At 48.0% G+C, this 18,322-nt stretch overlaps 1 protein-coding gene and 1 long non-coding RNA gene across 2 annotated transcripts; one reads left to right on the top strand and one right to left on the bottom strand.

The window, feature by feature from the left end:
• Positions 1-3,608: 3,608 nt before the first annotated feature.
• LOC120704745 (protein trichome birefringence-like 38) lies at positions 3,609-5,267 on the bottom strand. The gene is made up of 3 exons (XM_039989254.1): positions 4,904-5,267; positions 4,487-4,837; positions 3,609-4,375 (listed from the first exon to the last, which is right to left on the bottom strand). Exons 1-3 carry the CDS (start codon positions 5,194-5,196, stop codon positions 3,856-3,858), a joined length of 1,164 nt encoding a protein of 387 aa, XP_039845188.1. The 5' UTR covers positions 5,197-5,267; the 3' UTR covers positions 3,609-3,855.
• A 3,260-nt stretch (positions 5,268-8,527) lies between these two features.
• Positions 8,528-9,788, top strand: LOC120704767. The gene is made up of 2 exons (XR_005687666.1): positions 8,528-8,790; positions 9,612-9,788. It is a non-coding gene; the product is annotated as an uncharacterized LOC120704767 (long non-coding RNA).
• Positions 9,789-18,322: the final 8,534 nt, after the last annotated feature.

The raw sequence follows: 18,322 nt of genomic DNA, 5'->3' as shown, positions 1-18,322 counted from the left end.
AAGTTCATGCATAGTGCACCGCACGTTACCTCCCTTATCGGATTCTTGGTATTGTCTAGAAGGACAGTGACACATCGGTTCCTTCCCTTATGGAGTCGATATGTTCTTACCGGGTGAAGTACTCAAAAGCATGGTGTGCAAAACAACATGCTATAGCTCTATTGTGGAAAGATTGGCTAGAGTCATATGCTAGGGTGCCAAGGGTCTTGACGGGCATGTCCCTCTTCAATCCAGGCATTAGATGGTTCACATACACGGAAAACATGATGCTCCCTCACAACGGAGTGTACAAGCATGTTTTACAAAGGGTGTTCTGGTGTTTTCCCCAATGTGTTGAATCATTCCAGCATTGCCGACCTCAATGACATTTGGGAGGATTGTTCACACGATATATGGCAGCTTCTTCCTTCTCTTCCTCTATCATAGGTGCTGGATTTGGTGGGGGAGGCACCCATCGTCTAAACTCATTGTACGGCCACGACTCAAAGGGGACAATAAGAGAACAGCCAGATTCTAGGGTCGAACTTATCTGGACCATCAATCCACAAAAAAAAAAGCAGTGGCAAGGATTCAATAGATCATTCCACTTGCATATGTAGAATGCTCTACCGGCGGTCGTAGAATGCCTTGATTGCTTCACTACTGCTAGTTGATTGCCCGGTTCACAACAATAGACTGGAACTGGAAGGGTAGGAGGGACTGGGGTATCCTCATCATACTCGGATGGGTACTGCCCACCACCAAGCAACTTGTACCGGGCATCGTTCATTGTAGCTACACAAATTCCATTGCCATGTAAAATAACCAAAATACTCAAGAAAACAAACTATATACATTCGTAAAACTATATTGTGTACATTCGTAAAACTATGGAATAAAATTGAATCAAACTCATATTATCCTTTCCACTACTCAATCCTACAAATTATATTAATCGAGTGATGCAAGTAATTCCTCACGTCAAAATCGCAAGCAGAGTACCATCTGTGTATCACCTAAACCTCCAATCATGGTTACACTAACAACAATACCACTATTTCTCACATCAAAAATCAAACCCTAAACACCACAATCCACTAATAACTACAAATGTGCATGGTTAGAGGAAGAGAAAATGGGAGCAATACCTTCGGAGAAGGGTGGAGAATGTTTCCCCCCACCAAAACGCCGGATTTGGGGGGCGGCGGCGGTAGCGACTGGGCGGAGCTTGGGTCAGGGAGGAGGAGGGAATCAGTGGGAGGGTGGGGGAGAAGGGGCTGGCGCGGGCCCAGGACATTGGCCTTGTCGCGCCATCCTGCATGGCGCGACAACCTTGCCGCGTCATCCTGCATGGCGCGACAACCTTGCCGCGCCATTGCACGTGGTGCGACAGGATGGGCCACGTCAGCGTCCGTCTAGCGCAGCACTGGCTCGGCACGCCAGCGTGGTGACCCTATCGCGCCATTGCATGTGGCGTGATAATGCCTATCTGTCGCGCAAGTGGCGCGATCAAACAGGCTATTTCATGCAAATAAAACCCGATACGGGTTAAACATAAAATATTATTTAAAAAAAGGTTAAAAATAAAAAAATTGGCGGAGCCTGTTCATGGGCATGGCCAGGCCCTGCTGCGCCGCCAGCCCGCCACCACCTCGAGAGGGAAAAGGCAGCCCACGCGGTGCTTGCCGATGTGCGGCAACGTCCGGATCGGCTTCCAGCCCCATATCACTTTCTTCTCCTCGTTCGCTGCGGCTATCCACGGGATCACCGCGGTGAGCACTTTTTCCATGCTTATCCTACTTGAACCTCCACTGGAACAGGGACATCAGGGATCAGTGGCATGGACACGCGCCGGTATAGTGGTCGCGCCTCAGTCGGGACGACAGCGTCGGCGCTAGTGGCGTCGTCGTCATCTCGGCATTGCCGAGTCGCAAACAGCTATAGATGGCCATTCGGGCGGCCCGGCCCGGCCCGACCCGAGCCTAGGTTAGCCCGAGCCCGAACTGATCTGGCCAGGCCCGGCACGACCAGACTAACGGGCTAGGTCGTGCCGCCTGTCGTGCCGCATCCTCGGCCCAAGCACGAGCCCACGGGCTGATTTCGTGCCGTGCTGGCCCGAAAAGCACGGGAACTCCCGTCGTGCCCGTGCCGCCCGCCGCTCTCAAGCTCGATGGAGCCGGCTGCACCGCAGGCTGTCGTCACCGCCGTCGCGCCCCCGACGGCCGCGTGCGCCTCCCGCTGTAGGCTGCAGCGCCCGCTGACGCCGCCCCCGCACCTCCCGCTGCAACTCCCGCCGGCGCCGGCGCCGGCCCCTGCGCCTCCCGCTGCAAGCTACAACCCCCCCCCCCCCCCCGCGCGCTCTCGCCTGCTGCGCCCCCGGCCAGCGCCACCCGCTCTGCTTGCCAGATCTCTTAGTGGAGGGGAGGGGGAGGATCGGGAGGGAAGGCCGGAAGAGCCGAGCGCCTGCGATGGGGTACCTGGGGAGGCGAGTGGCGGCATGGTGTCTCGGGTGGGGTGCGTGCGTTAGGGCAAGGGGTGGGTTAGTGGATTAGTGGGCTGGGATTTTATTTGGGTTGTTGTCTGTTTGAGAAGTTAACGGGCCATGTTCGACCTGCTCTTTTAATCGAGCCGGGCTCGTGCCGCCCGACAGGTTGAGACGCCAACCCAAGCACGGCCCGGTAAACCGTGCCGGCCTGAGCCCGTAGGTTATCCGGCCGTGTCGTGTTTGGACCGAGCCAAAAAGTCATGCCTCGTGTCGGTCTATCAGGCCTTGTGCTTTCTGGACATATATACAGACGGTCGAGCGAGGGAGTGCGAGGGAGGAAGCAGTCCGCGTGGGCTCAGACCGGTGGCCGGAAGAAGCGCAGGCCGCGTGGCGCTCGACAGATCTTGGCCATGCAATCTCGACAGAGGCTGGGGCGCCGGGCCAGGCCCATCAGCGCCCAGAAACAGGGAGCAGAGTAGCTGGTGGGCCTGCAGGTTCTTTCAAAATTTCGTCGACTGTATATTCGTTTCGATTTTATTATTCGGAAGTGTGGCAGCTCGGTGAACCTTTAAATGTTTGGCAAGCCAGCTATTTTTACTTCACAAGTGCACTATATATGAGGTATTCAACAAAAAAACATTTTAGCCATACGCATAGTGTCTGGATCGATCTATAGCATTTAAATTATGCCCATTATTCAAGGCCAATATGATCACTTATGCAAATGGGAGGCCCAACTCGATTGCGAGTGGCAATATTTCGCTTGTGTTTCTCACTGTTGAAGTATACTCCCTCCATCCTATGAAGAGTGCACAACTCTATGTTCTTTTGAGACAGATTAGTGGTGGCGTGAAAAAGCTCTCATGTACTTATTTATTTTCCACATGCGATTAGTTTTGGCACGTAATTCAAACCTCACCACTTAATTAGGCAGGTAACTAAGTTCTAATCTTTAGAATTGCACTCTTTGTGGGACTTTTTTTTCGAATGTTGGGTTACACTTTTCATGGGATGGAGGCAGTAAGTGAATTTTGCCCACCTCTCCCTATTAATTTAAAATTTTAGGTCCAATTGGTGGCCATAAAGGGGTGGATGCATCTCAGATTGATCTCCGTCTTCAAGTGGAGGATACTAGAAATAGAATCAAATCCTTTTTTATTTATTATAAGTCTGAAACAGCCCGTCAGCTAAACCTATCATCACGCCACACTGCAATTTGCAGTTTCAGGTTCCACTCCCATCACCCTAGCTAGAAGAATTGCGCACAACATTAGTGTTCTCCCAGAGAGTGAGAGACTAGCAACACCTAAACAAATGCCGAGTGGGTTACAAATAATAAATCAGAAATCAATTCACCATCCGCGATCAAGCGCGTCGTCGTCTGATCTGTCTCATCCCTGGTGCTGCCGGAGGAGCATGGCGTACATGATCTGGTTCCACGCGTCGGGGAGCCCCGCGATGCACCAGTGCGTGCAGTCCATGCCGTCCCGCCCCGGCCCGGCGTACACGGACGGGTGCGCGTCGATCCTGAGCTGCGACAGCGCCGTGATGTCCAGCAGCGCCACCGGCGACGCCATGGCGCCGATCACGCCCCGCACCACGCCCTGCTCCGGCGCCGTGCCCCCGCCCGCCGCGGCGTCCGTGGCCTCCTGCAGCGGCCGCGTCTGCTTCAGGCAGCTGCCGCCGCCGCCTCCCCCGGTCGCCGTCCTCGCCCTCGCCGCCGCGCCGGCCTCGCCCTCCTGCTGCTTCGACATGTAGTGGCTGGGGGAGATGCCCTGGAAGAAGACCCTGGTACTGGACGCGTCGACGTTGGCGTCCACCCAGTGCGCCCATGTGGAGAGGCCCTTGGAGAAGGCCGTGAGCCGGTCCATGTCCCGGTACGTGCTGTTCCCGTCCTGCACGAAGTCCCACCTGCACGTACGCGAGCACGGCAATGGCTTCTTCTTAAGAAGAGAAATTAATTCGTCCAAAAGAACTGAAGCAGAAGCAATTAATTTCTCGATCAGCAGCGTAATTGATTACACTTGGCTGGCGCCCCTGTAGGTCCACCAGTGCCAGGTGTTGAAGACGAGCAGGTGCGCGGCGAGCCAGGCGGTGGCGTTGCGCATGGAGTCGAGCTTGAGCACCCGGCCGGCGTCCTCCTGCACCACGTCCACCAGGAACGCCGTGTGGTACAGCACCACCTGCAGGTCGTAGTCCTCGAAGCGCACGGAGGAGACGGGCTCGCCGGCGGTCAGGGTGGCGCGGACGGGAGCCGGCGCGGCGGCGTGGAGCAGGCAGGCGAGGGACACCCACTGGTTCATGCTCAGCGAGTCCCCCACGAACATCACCGTCTTCCCGCGCCACCGCCGCAGGAAATCCGCGCCGTCGAACCTGCTCGATCACATTGATTGGTTTACGCTGACCGGCCGTTGACATGAGCTATAGGACTCGTAATACCTGGGCAGCTGGCAGTTGGCCGGGCTCCACCGGAACTTGAGGTACGCGTTGTCGGGGCGGCCGTTGCGGCGGCAGTCGAAGACGTCTGGCACGAACGGGCACGCCGACGCGTCGTACAGCGGGTACGACTTGTCCGCCACCCACCTCCCCTGGAACAGGTCGCAGCCCGCGGCGGTGGCGGCCGCCGAGCCCGAGGAGCTCCCTCTCGCGCCGGGGAGAGCGGCCGCGGCAAGGGCCATGGTCGTCATCAGCACCCAGCCACAGCGGCACAGCGCCCACCGTTCCGGCGCCATGGATGGCGATCGCCGATCGGTCGAGCGGCGAGACGACGGCGCTGGCGCGCCATATATATGGGGGGCACCGGCCGGGGCGGTAGCATGTATGGATGTATGGGTCGCTTGGCTCCGAAGCATGGCTCAGCTCGCTGCTGTTTTCCGAGGCGGCTACTGCTGCGCGCGCGCACGCATTCTCTTGGATCGGTCGAACGTTGCGTAGGACAGATCTGCTTGGAGTGCTACGGAAGTTACTGATCATGAGAGCTCGAAATATGGGAATTGTGAATCTCTGTAGCCCTGTAGGTCGATCATGTGAGCGAGCGAGGGAGAAGGGAGTGGACCGGGGGTTGACGACGGCCCCGCTAATCCGGACGAGCCACGTGAACGGCTGCGTGTGGAGGTAACGTCCAGCGTGGAGTTTCCGCCAAAAGAATTCGCCGAGCGTGGATCTCAAGTGCTTGGTGGAGTGGATTAGAAGCGTGCAATCGAGGAGAACCGACGGACAAATATTAGGAATTATAGATGTGAGTGACAGTCAAATCATCGTACAAGATGAAATATTTGTTGTTACAGAACAGATTTTTAGAACAATTGAAACATAATAAAAAAATATCACGACAACGAAAAAAATTATTCCAACATCAAAACACGAGTGAATCTATTTGTTGAGCCGGTTTTAGACTCAAAACACAAATCTGTGAAGAGGTGGGCTATTGTGACAGGTCCACTTTAGGTCACTGTGTGACCACAAGTAGCCCCCAAACCAACGTATTTTAGTCTACCCCCACAGGTACCAGCCATTGGCAATCAAGGAACCAATTGTGTCTTTGCAGTCAGGACTCAGGAGTGGCCAATTAGGGTGGTCCCTCGAGTGAAATTTTTAAATATTATAAATAATTGATAAAGCACCTTTACAAATGTATGTAAATCCACAATTAAGTAAAAAAATCGGCATGAAATCAAGCATACCCACTCATGTTTCGACAATCTCACTACAATAGTGCAAGAAGTTACAAATTGCAATATGAAACTAGAACTAGAAGCCTACAACATGCAGCACAACATCACTTACTGCAAGATTTGGCTGGATTTCACGATTCACTGATAGATTGGGCGCGGTCATGCTTTTAGGAGCACTATGCAGTCTAGGCCCTGTTTAGTTCCCAAAAAATTTTCTATAGTACCCGTCACATTGAATATTCGGACACATGCATAAAGCATTAAATGCAGCTGAAAAAAATAACTAATTACACAGTCTAACTGATTAGCATGAGATGAATCTTTTAAACCTAATTAGTTCATAATTGGACATTATTTGTCAAGTAACAACAAAATGTGCTACAGTATCAAAATCAATAACTAAACAGGGCCCTAGTTTCTTCGTTAGGGGCCAAATCCAAGGGTGGGTTTGCTCCGCAGGTAAAACCTTAGGGTGGTCTGGACCCACATGGCCTACCTTCTAGATCCGCCCCCTAGCAGTCAGTAAAATATGGTGAAATGCGTTTTTCACGATGTTCATGAGGCTATTTCTAATGGGAAGTTTTATGAGATTTTATTTTCATTAATTAGCATGTCATATAGAATTTCTTGATGATATGGCATCAAAATTAAAAATAGAGAGAGCAAATCATTTTCATCTAGATGAAATCACGTATACACAGATACCAACTCTTGTTGAGTCTAAATGCTATTTGGAGCCTATGGAAACCACGTTATGAAATTATGCATTGTAGAGATAGTTTCAATACCATTTGATTTCTTTGTTGCAAAAATAATTGAATGAAATAATTTATGTTGCGAACAACATAAATAATTGAAAATGGAAAGAAATGATAAAATTAATTAAAAATGAGTAAACATAAATATAATAGTAAAATAAAAGGTGGCCATGAAAAAGTGATGAGGATTCTAATTGCCCATAGATTCTCTTATGCCCCAAGGCGTTTGGATTCTTGAAAATGGATTGTGGGATAGGGATATAGTTTGGGATAACATTGATCCTTTGTTTGGGTACAAGATTAGAGATATGGAGGAGCTTGTGGATTGGGATAGAAGGGCCCCTCATCCCAGCGTTCAAAACCCACCGGTGGGGCGGGTTTGGGTTGGATAGCTGCAAAATAACATGAAATTACTACTTTGACCTTTCTGCACATAAAGCTTCTACCCTACCTTTCATATCCATTTGGTAGTTTCATGCAAAGGGCATTTTAATCAATTAAATTTTATCCTATATCACTATCCCAATCCATATATATAGCAAACATAATGGTGATCACAATGTGGAAATAAGGGCAGTCCTTAAGCTCTTGTAGGTAACTATGAAAGTGGTCTTTATATGTGTCAGAGGCTAAAGGCACCCATAGAGCTATGGGCTCGCCATATGGAATAAAAAATAATATTATCTCTCTCCTGTTGCTGCAATAGTCTTTACTCCCATCTTGTGGGTCCCATGCTTATTGACTTCTCATTGTGGAAAATGAAATAGACTGTAACCCACTCACATGGGACCTACCATTGTAGACCGGTTTGGCAATAAGCATAGCCCTTGCCCTACGTAGGTATGGGTATAAAATCTGCTATCCAAATCGCATACCCGCCTCTTTTTATCCTATCTCATTTCTCTCTCCTTATACCAAATTCCTAAATCCCAACTGAGTTGCACGTCAGGAGCATAATTAACCGAGAACCGAAAAACAAACCAATACAAAAGAAAAAAAAATCAGTTTCCTATTCGGTTCCAGAAAACATGGAACCAAAATAATTGAAAAAAGTTCAGTTCTTGCTCTCGAGTAACCGAATTAACCGAAAGAATCAAATTACATAAACCTTGTATTTTGTAAGAGTATATTTAGTTTATATGTTCATACTTCAATTGATATGTATTTCTTTTACTATATCATTATTGTTCCCTTCTTAATTATTATTCTCTAAAATAGAGGAAATATTATCTAAAATTGCTATAGGACATGTATGATTTTCTTGTTATTTTAGCTTTCGGTAAAAAAGTTTGGTTAGAATCGAAACCGAACCAAAAACTAAAATACTCGGTTCTTGAATTTTTTTGAAATCGATCTGTTTCTACTTTTTGAAATCGAATTTCTTAAAAAATAGAGAAACTGAACCAAAGAACCGAATGCGCACCTGGGAGAACATATCTCTTGTTACAGACCGCATGGGTGTTACCGTGATACCGGAGAATCGTGACCGTTTGTGTGGAAGCGAAGCGTTTAGATGCGGGCGTGCAACAGTTTCGCAATCCATTTTATGTATACACCCCTGAAAAGAACCCATTCCTCTTATTTATATCCTTCCAAAGAGTACATTTTGCATTTAGTCCCTTAGATTTATGTACATTTCATTTTACCTCCGTGTCTTCTTCTCTCAGATATTTCTCTCTCAACAGGCGAATCATGGCGACTCGACTCGCCGTAATCCCGCACGCCTACGTCCCTGCGCATCCCTGCACGGCCGTAGCTCGCGCCGCATCCCCACCTCGTGACGCCGCAGCCCCGCTCGCCGGCCGCCAGCCGCCGCCGACCGGCGACGAGCCTCCGTCCGTGCTCGCGGGCCGCCAACGACGAGCGATGCAGATCCAGGCTCCAGCGAACTCCAGTGAGTTAATCCCCTTCCCCGTTCTCGATCTCATCTTCTTCTTCAGTTCGTGGCCGCTTGTTGCTTGATTTGAATGAAAACCATGTGTTTCTCTCAGTACCAAGTTCCTCTTAAAATGTTGCTTTAGACTATGACTTATCAGTTGATGGTCGGTTCATATTTACAGTGTACCATCCTGGGCTTACCATAAGCCTCAGGCATCATTCAAATTTCCGCTCAATGTACTTGTATTTAATCGACAAGAAGAAGATATAAAATATTTCAGCACTCTAACAAGTGCATTTCTTGCGAGTTGAGATGAAAAACACACACTTTTATGTCAACTATTAAAACAGGATATCAGTTGCTATCAAAACGTTCCTTTTGTTTTGAGCAATAAGTTGTCATCTGTTGCACTTGTATACCCATATTTACATGGCGAGACTAGCTTGAAAAAAAAAGGAATGTTGTCCATATTATGGTTAATGGAAGCAATTTTATGGCATCTCACCCTTGAGTCATATATTTCCTGATATTATAATCCATATGTTCCATAAGGTAGTTATTCAGTCAGCTTGGGCAATCGTAAGTTGGGCATTGAGGTCTGTTTGACCTTGCAAGTTAATTTTTCAGGAGAACAAATGATGCATGTCTCTCGTACCTGAAAATTTGTCAATGAGATCATGTTTCCGTTGCATGCATTTTCCAGCTAGAAATATCCACAAGCTGCCATGAACCCTTGATGCCTTGTTTTGATGCATTTCCAACTAGAATGTGGAAGGCTTGAGCCTGCATTTCTAACTCTATGATACACCAACGAATCTGCTAATTTGTGCTTACAGGTCAGGAGGCACCATGGAAATTGCCAAGAGTTAGCTAGTGCAAGTTGCCTAACTGTATTGATCAATACTGTACCTGGATGCATATGACTGTACCAACAGAGTACAGTTACATATAACTGGTCCAGTTTCTGTTTGCTGGGCAATCTGAAAATTGAGAAATAAAGTGTGTTTTGAAAAGGAGGCACTTGAAATACTAGGCAGGTCTACAGAAGCTTGTGGACTCAGATGCAGGGAGGAGCAGCTATGTTGCAGGTCCTGCTCTGAATTTCCACCAACAATAGGGCCATCTCGGATGCATTATGGCGATCCATGGATGATCTTCAACATAAAGCAACAACTAAATGGTTTGTGTCTGGAGAATAGAGTCAGTAGGGGAGGCTAAGGCCAACAGGGATAGTAACTGTTGACACAGAATCGCGTCAAACACACCTGAATGCGCTAGAACGTGCGACGATCGTTAAAACGATCAACACAACGACAACCCTGGGCGGACCAGTTTGACGGTTTCTCCGACCGGTCTGACCGGCACAGGCAGGGAACTCGCAAAGACCTAGATCAGCGAGCTCGGGAGGGACCCCATCGGAGCTCGTGAGTGTAGGGTTGTTCTGAGGTCGGCAGACCACTCAGAACATCTTCAAACACTGTCGAGACGAAGGAAGAAAGCAATCTAGGGTTGGAAAAGGCTAGGGTTTGAAAGATAAAAAGTAATGCAATTTTTGTATTGATTGGATTGGGAATAACCTCAATCGGCCTTAGCCTTTATATTTATAGGCCGAAAAAGAAATACCCCTTCACGAGTAGGATTACAAAAGGACTCTTTAAAAAATCCCAATTCTACTCAGATTACACAGACCCAAACCGGTCGGCCTCGGCAGGTGCCAATTTTGGTATTCAACATATGTCCCCCTGCTTTTTAGTGAGTTTACAAGCTAAAAAGCAAAAAACAGAAGTATTCTATGTAACACTAGGGCCTAAAAAATACTGCTGAGGACGATTTTCATGAATCGGCCATATTTTCTTCACGCATCTTGCCACACGCTGGGGTAGAATTTCTTCAAGTACTTCCCATTGATAGCTCTAGGTAGTCGATCTCCTTAGAGCGTCTCCATCATGTAGGAATTCCCGAAGATAACTTTAACAACTCTATACGGGCCCTTCCAACTTGGTGACAACTTACCAAACTTATTGCTTTTCATCCCAAGAGGTAATATTGTCTTCTAAACTAGATCTCCATTCTGAAAAGATTTATCTTTTACCTTCTTGTTGTAAGCTCTAGCAACCCGAAGCTTGTCCTTTTCAATCTCTTTTAAAGTCTTCATCCGCTTGTCGGTCCCCTCCTCAATATTATCCATCATTGAATTATAATAATCAACGGCAGAAAGATCATTTTGCTTAGTCAATCTATAAGCGTCCAGCTTTACCTCAACGGGTTAAATGGCATCTTGACCATACACAAGCTCAAAAGGAGTAATCTTAGTAGCACCATGATGAGATATACGATGAGCTCACAATGTTTCGGATAACACTTCATGCCACATCTTAGGATTTTCTTCTATTTTCTTCTTAATAAGCTTGATCAAAATCTTATTACTTGACTCTGCCTGCCCATTGGCCTGAGCATAATATGGAGATGAATTGAGCAACTTGATCTTGTAAGATTTGTTAAATGCGCGTACCTTCTTTGATACGAATGAAGAACCTTGATTCATAGTCAAAGTTTGAGGAATACGGAATCCATGAATAATATGCTCAGTTATAAACTCAATCACCTCTCCATATGTCATATTCTTCAAAGGAATTGCTTCGGTCCACTTAGTTATAAATCTTTGATACGAATGAAGAACCTTTGAAGATGGAGGATTAATTTGTCCAATAAAATCCAACCCCAACCTTGGAACGGCCATAGTTTAATGATAGGATGCAATGATGCAGCAGGTACCAATTGCAAATCTCCAAACCGTTGACACTCTTCGCACCCTTTATAATACTTAAAGCAATCCGAAATTATGGAAGGCCAATAAAAACCGGCTCTCCTAAGTAACCACTTCATTTTAGGAGCCGATTGATGTGTACCATAGATGCCTTCATGAACTTCCCCCATAACAACTTTGGCCCGATCCGAGTCTAAACACTTGAGAAGCAAATCTTTGGTGATTCGACGATAAAGTTCATTATCAATTAAAATATAGTTGAACGCTGCACGCCGAATATTTCTCTCTGCACCACGACCAGGATCTTTAAGATAGGAGATTATAGGAACTCTCCAATCCTAATCTTCGGCCCTTTTCACGGCCGAATCGGCATTCTCTGCCGACTGGGCGGTCAGACCGGTCGCGTCAACTGGTCGGACCGGTTCGTCCAGAACCTACAGCTTGGTTTCAATTTGCATCGGCTTTCTAATGTTAAATTTTCCTCTTCTAACATTATAACCAGATGCTTGCTGAGCCAGAGCGTTAGCCTGTCTATTTTCTTCTCTTAGCAAATGTCTTATAACAAACTCATCAAAAGAAGAAATAATGTTGAGGCACTTATCAAGATATGCGTTTAATGATCCATTATATCATTGGCATACCTTGGATACTTGCTGCACAACGAGAAGCGAATCACCAAAAACTTCAACATGCTTCACACCTATGGATTGTAAAATCTCCAAACCAAATAATAATGCATCATACTCAACTTGGTTATTTGTGCAATATTCTTCTAATTGGTTTGAGAATTCAAAAACAGCACCACTCGGAGATAAAAGGACAGCACCAATTCCTCTCCCATCGCCACAAACCGATCCACCAATATAAAGCTTCCATGGTGTGCAAAAAATATGGCCGATTTCTAAATCATGCTCATTATTAATCTGATGCTCAACAATGAAATCCGCTATAATTTGGCCTTTCATAGATTTCAAAGGTTCACAAGCCAAATCATACTCTATCAAAGCATATGCCCATTTGTCGATTCTACCACTCAAAATCGGCTTTTGCAACATATGTTTTATCACATCGGTTTGACATACTACTATGCAAGTACTAGATAGTAGATAATGTCGCAATTTAGTACAAGCATGATATAAAGATAAGCACAACTTTTCAATAAAAGTATACCTTATTTTTACATCAATAAGTTGTCGGCCTATGTAGGTAACAACATACTCCTTCCCTTCGGTCTCTTGAGTCAAAACAGCTCTAATAACTTTATCTTCAGCCTCTATATAAAGTTTAAAAGGAACACCTCTCCTAGATGCTTGAAGAACCGGCAGCGAAGACAAGTAATATTTAATCTTCTCAAAAGCCTCTTGCTATTTTGCCCCCCCCCAAGTCGATTCGGCTTCATTCTTTAACTGAAGAATAGGAGTAAAAGCATCAATCTTTCCAGACAAGTTAGAAATAAATCTTTTCAAGTAATTTACCTTGCCTAGAAACTTTTGCAAGTCTTTTTTGTAAGTTAGGGCCTCAACTTTCCTCATGGCCTCAATTCTTTTAGGATCAATCTCTATGCCCTTCTGATGAATAATGAAACCAAGAAATTTTTCAGCCGATACTCCAAAAGCATATTTGAGTGGATTCATCTTTAAACCATACTGACGCATCCTTTCAAGAGCAAGTCTCAAATCGGCTAAATGATGATCTAGACCGGCCGATTTAATATCAATATCATCAATATATACTTCCAATATGACGCCAAGCAAATCATGGAAGATTAAGTTCATAGCTCTTTGATAAGTTGCACCGGCATTTTTCAAACCAAAAGTCATAACCACCCACTCAAACAAACCAACAAATCTGGGACATACAAAAGCCGTTTTAGACGTGTCTTCTTCGGCCACGAATATTTGATTGTAACCCGTGTTACCATCAAGAAAACTAATAACACGATGTCCCGATGCTTCATTAATCAACATATCGGCTATAGGCATAGGATATTCATCTTTAGCTTTATTGAGATCTCTAAAATCAATGCAAACACGAATCTTGCCCGAATCCTTCTTTTCAACGGGCACAATATTAGAGATCCAATCCGCATAACGACAAGACCGAATAAAACCAGCATCTAATAATCAGTTAATCTGCTCTTTAATTCGGTCATAAATACTAGGATTGAAACGTCTAGCCAGTTGTTTATAAGGTTTAAAACTGACTTTGATTGGTAAACGATGCTCAACAAGATCACGACTCAATCCCGGCATTTCAGAGTACTCCCAAGCAAAACAATCGATATATTCTTTCAATAACTTTATTAAATCGGCTTTAAACTCAGTCGATAAATTTTTGATAAAAAGTCGGCCTAGGAATAGTACCTTCACCTAGATCTACCTTTTTTAAAGGATCAGCCGATGTAAAACCTTGGCCCAGCTTTTCCATGTCTTCTGACTCTTTAATAGTTTCGCACATATCATTCGTACGCGCCCGATAATGCTCAATGCGCTGCTGGAGCCACTCTGCGTTGCACCGGTCTGACCCACCGGTTTGACTGATCGGCTCTGGCGGCCGATTTGGAGAAGACCGATCTGACCGGTTGCGGGACCCAGTGTCGGATTGCTTATCTGGCAAGTCCACTAGGGGTATGCCCGGCGGTAGATTTGTAGGTGAAGAGGGGATTCCGGAGCTAATGTTTAGACAGGTTCGGGTCGCTCGGGAGCGTAATACCCTACGTCCTGTGTTGTGTGTATTGTATGAGCTTGACGACAAGAGATGAGTTAATGCGTTCTATGGGTGTCCTCACGGCACCTTTATAGGCTAGGTGCCGTGGGTTACAAGTAAGGGAGGATATCTACTCAGGTTGTTACATGAAATTAGGTCGGTTGAGATCCCTAGATATCTGGAAACCATATCCGCACCTTGATCCTTATCCTCGGAGGAACCTTCCGACGTCCAGCCGAGTGCCTGTCCGCCAGGTAGTCGTGCAGAGTAGTCCTGGCCGAGTAGGGTACCTAGTCGGGAGATAACTACTCGGCTGGGAGGTACCCGGGTGTACCTCCGTCAAGCCCCCGAGTGCTGAAGAGCTTGAGCCAAATCTTGATGGTTGACTTGTGAGAAGTTCTTCGAGTCTCAATTGATGAATCTTGTCTCCCTTTAGTCTTCAACGGGATGCGCCCCTAGCCGCACCCGTTGGGTGCAGCCCCCGAGCCTCGGAAGAAATACTGTCCGCCTGGATCTCCGAGCTACCTGAGTACTCAGATCGCCTTGTCACCTTATCGTCTTCCCAGTCGTTCGTCAGACTAGGTTCATTTGACCCAGAAGTCACACGTCGCCCAATCCCCGAGTAGGGTGGCTGGCGGAGTCGCGGAGACATGCCGAGTAGTTGTGGTGCCCAGCCCCCGAGCAGGGTGGCTGGCGGAGTCGTGGAGGCATGCCAAGTAGTTGTGGCGCCCAGCCCCCGAGCAGGGTGGCTGGCGGAGTCGCGGAGACATGTCAAGTAGTTGTGGCGCCTAGCCCCCGAGCAGGGTGGCTGGCAGAGTCGCGGAGACACGACGAGTAGTTGCTCGGGGGCTGGGCGGAGTCACGGAGAGGCGTCGAGTAGTTGCAGCGCCCAGGTAGTTTGTATTTTTACCGTTGGTGTTTACTGCAACAGGCAGAAAGTTACTATTGGGGGCCCGCTCCTTGTCAAGTACGACTCGGGCAGTTTCTGGAAAGTCGATTTGAATTCCGCGCGATCTTCGGGGTTGCCGTTGCACGCGTGTCTAATCCTCTTTAAAAGGGGAAGGACCCAGCCCGCAGAGGGCTGCCCGTTCCCTTGCCTTCCAGTTCTCGCTTTCTTGCCACCTCGCCGTCAGTCATCTCTCTGCGCCTTCGTAGATCCAATCCTCTTGCCGCCACCAGAAATGGCATGCGACTCGCCGAAGTCGTCCTCCTCCGTGTCGGGGAGCGCCGGTGAAGTGCCGCCACTTTCTGAAGCATGGGCGCCGAGCGCCCTCCGTGAGGGGGATATTCAGGATCTGGTGGAGCGCGGCCTCCTCCCCGAGAAGGCAATCTTGGGGTGGAAGTGCATCTTCCGGATGGAGGACCGGACGGAGATGGTGGTCTTCCGGTCCTTCTACGAGAAGGGCTTCACCTTGCCCGCGGGGGCCTTCTTCCGCGGGCTCCTTTTCTTCACCGGGCTTGAGGTAACGCATCTCAAGCCGAACTCAATCGCGCTGATCGCGATCTTTATCCACCTGTGCGAGGCATTCCTAGGAATCGCCCCGCACTTCAACCTGTGGCAGGCGCTGTACCATCTGAGGGGGCACCCGTCCGCCGCCTGCCGCAATGTGGTGGGCGGCGCCGCTTTCTCTCTGCGCCAAGGCCGATCGTATTCGGCCCTTGAGCTCTATGATAGCAACAAGGGGTGGGACAAGGAGTGGTTCGTGGTGTCGAACCCGGCTCCCTGTCTGCCCACTCGCACCGCCGCGCACCGGAGTCCCGCGCGTGCTATGAGGAGCTGCCGAGTGAGGAGGAGATGATCCAAGTGAATCTCCTCTTCGACGAGATCACCAGCCTGTCGGCCCAGGGGCGGACATGCGCTGTGGTGGCCCTGTCCTTCAGTAAGCGGCTGGTGCAGCCGATTCAGGACAGGGTGCACCCCGGCTTCGAGTACTGGGGTCACCAAGACCCAACCCGGGGGCAGAACCGAAAGGTCCCCAGGGAAGAAGCTTCGAACCGGGTCACCTGCATGATGCAAGGGGCGATCCGCGACAAAGGGTGCCCGAAGGCACATTGCTTGAAGCGGCCGACCAGAGCCGTAAGTATTCTTCGCCTTTCCGTGTTGTTATGTTTTTGTTCCGAGTTGTTCTGTTTTCACCCTGCTTTCCGTAGGCAGCGCACCCGTTGGGTTGTAATGAACTTGGAATGTCTTCTTGCTTGCAGGCCAAAGTTCAGGAGTTCTGGTCTCCCGCTCCCCTACAAGAGGGGGATGCAGGGAAGGACGCCGCCGCCCCGGCCAATCTGAAGGAGCCGGAGGCGGCCGGTCTGGAAGCGTCATCCGACTTGTCCGTTGGGGGCGAGTCGGATATTGAAGTTGTGGGGGCCACTGTCCCTCCTAACTCGTCCGCGCTGGGACAGCGAAGGAGGAGGCGGGCCATCCGCAAGATCTCGGCCTCTACGGCCGGCATGAGGGGTTCCCTGCCCAAGGGGGGCCCCGCCGCCGCCTCGAGGTTGCGCATCGAAGAGCCGGGGGCGGAGGACGCCCCCGAATTGTTTGGAGAAGGCGCCGGTGCCGGCGCCGGCCGAGCGGAAGGAGAGACGGCGCTGGGGTAACACGCATGGGAGGCATCGGGTCTCCTCTGCTCGTGCCCCGGTCACAGCCGCCCGCCGCGCCGTTGAAGATGTCCTTCGTCGCGCGCCACAGTGGAGGGTAAGTAATGCGGCTTTAAATTGTCACAATATTGCTACTGTGTCTCAAATTAGCTACATGGATCCAAATAATTCTCATGCTCAGTTTGGTTCTATATCTAATATTGTGAAGCCAGAATATATTGTGGACAAGGATCAAACAAGAATTGACTCTAATATGAGTTGGGTACTTCCTGTCTCTTGTCAGCAGAAGTTTGAAAATATTCCAAAGCCAAGGACGGCTTTGACTCGAGAAAGGGAGGTTGATGAGACCATGGATCCTCAAGTTATTCCTAAAAGGCCTGATAAAAAAAATGTTCCAAGGAATTAATCTGTTGAAGAAAGAAGATAAGGGGATAAATAAATATATCAATATTGGTTCTATGCTGGTAAATTATAAAGAAGATATGGAAATTTCATGCAAGAAAATATTGGTGGGCTCCACCTGTATTGACGCCATGAGATAAGAGGCATCATCTCATCACGTGGTGTTGGAATAGAATTAGCACAGGTGCTAGATTATTTATTATATATGCATGCGTGTATTATCTGGGCTTTAACTAGAGTTGTTTTATTTATTCATATGGGCCTTTAATTAGTGGGTCATGTCTAACCTGATGGCTGGCCTGCGAGCCATATAGCTGGGCATGACGCTCATGTACGGGAGTTTTTATCGTGGATTTTATTCCTTCTGTCGAGCCGTGGCGGCAGAACCCTAGATGGCGATGCCGTCTACTATCAAGAATTGAAGTTAATCCAGTCCTGGATCGCGGAGGGCGTGAGCAGGTTGATCATCGATCTATGCTCGTCTGGGTTTCCTGTGGAAATCCTTTTCTTCTGATCGTGTTGATTGAGAACACGGGTGGAGGAATTTTATTGGTTTGGTTTGCAACTCTCTGTAAGCCGAATTCATCTATATCTTACCAGCCTTTTGAATCTTACTTTATTCTTTGTGGAAAAGAAGTTCAATTGCTATTGGCTACTACTTGTGCACATGCGTGAGATCCATTGATGGTTGCCCCTGAAGTTATACTATAATAAGCTGTTCAATTGAGAAACCGTTTTGGTGGTGTGTGATTATCGTTGACCGTGAGAGTTGTGTCTGCTCTTGTAATTGTGGCGGGCCGTCAATTACATTGATTAATTACAGCTGGGATTATTCTAGTGTTTGGGCTAGTGGATATTCTAAATATCGAATCGATATAAATATTGTACCGTGAAAGATTGGGACAAAATATTTGGACATCGTAGCCGTGTCCTTATCAGGTGGTATCAGTTTTGCTGGGTTGCTCACGGTACATTGTGCTAGTTTGAGGTGATGGATTCTTATAATTTGGACGTATATGCTGCGTTTGTGCCCACACTATATTCAACAACTTCTCGATCTGAGTACTATAAGTGGGAGGA

The sequence above is a fragment of the Panicum virgatum genome, chromosome 4K (assembly GCF_016808335.1).
Source record: "Panicum virgatum strain AP13 chromosome 4K, P.virgatum_v5, whole genome shotgun sequence".
NCBI lineage: Eukaryota > Viridiplantae > Streptophyta > Magnoliopsida > Poales > Poaceae > Panicum > Panicum virgatum.
Note: the sequence above shows the minus strand (reverse complement) of the source record. Positions and strands in the feature narration are given on the sequence as shown.

Excerpts from the sequence above, each read along its gene's own strand:
- LOC120704745 (XM_039989254.1), bottom strand. The coding sequence starts at position 5,196 with ATGGCGCCGGAACGGTGGGCGCTGTGCCGCTGTGGCTGGGTGCTGATG. Across the intron at positions 4,838-4,903 it reads GCCAACTGCCAGCTGCCCAG|GTTCGACGGCGCGGATTTCC; the intron begins GTATTACGAGTC and ends GTGATCGAGCAG. Across the intron at positions 4,376-4,486 it reads TACAGGGGCGCCAGCCAAGT|GTGGGACTTCGTGCAGGACG; the intron begins GTAATCAATTAC and ends GCGTACGTGCAG.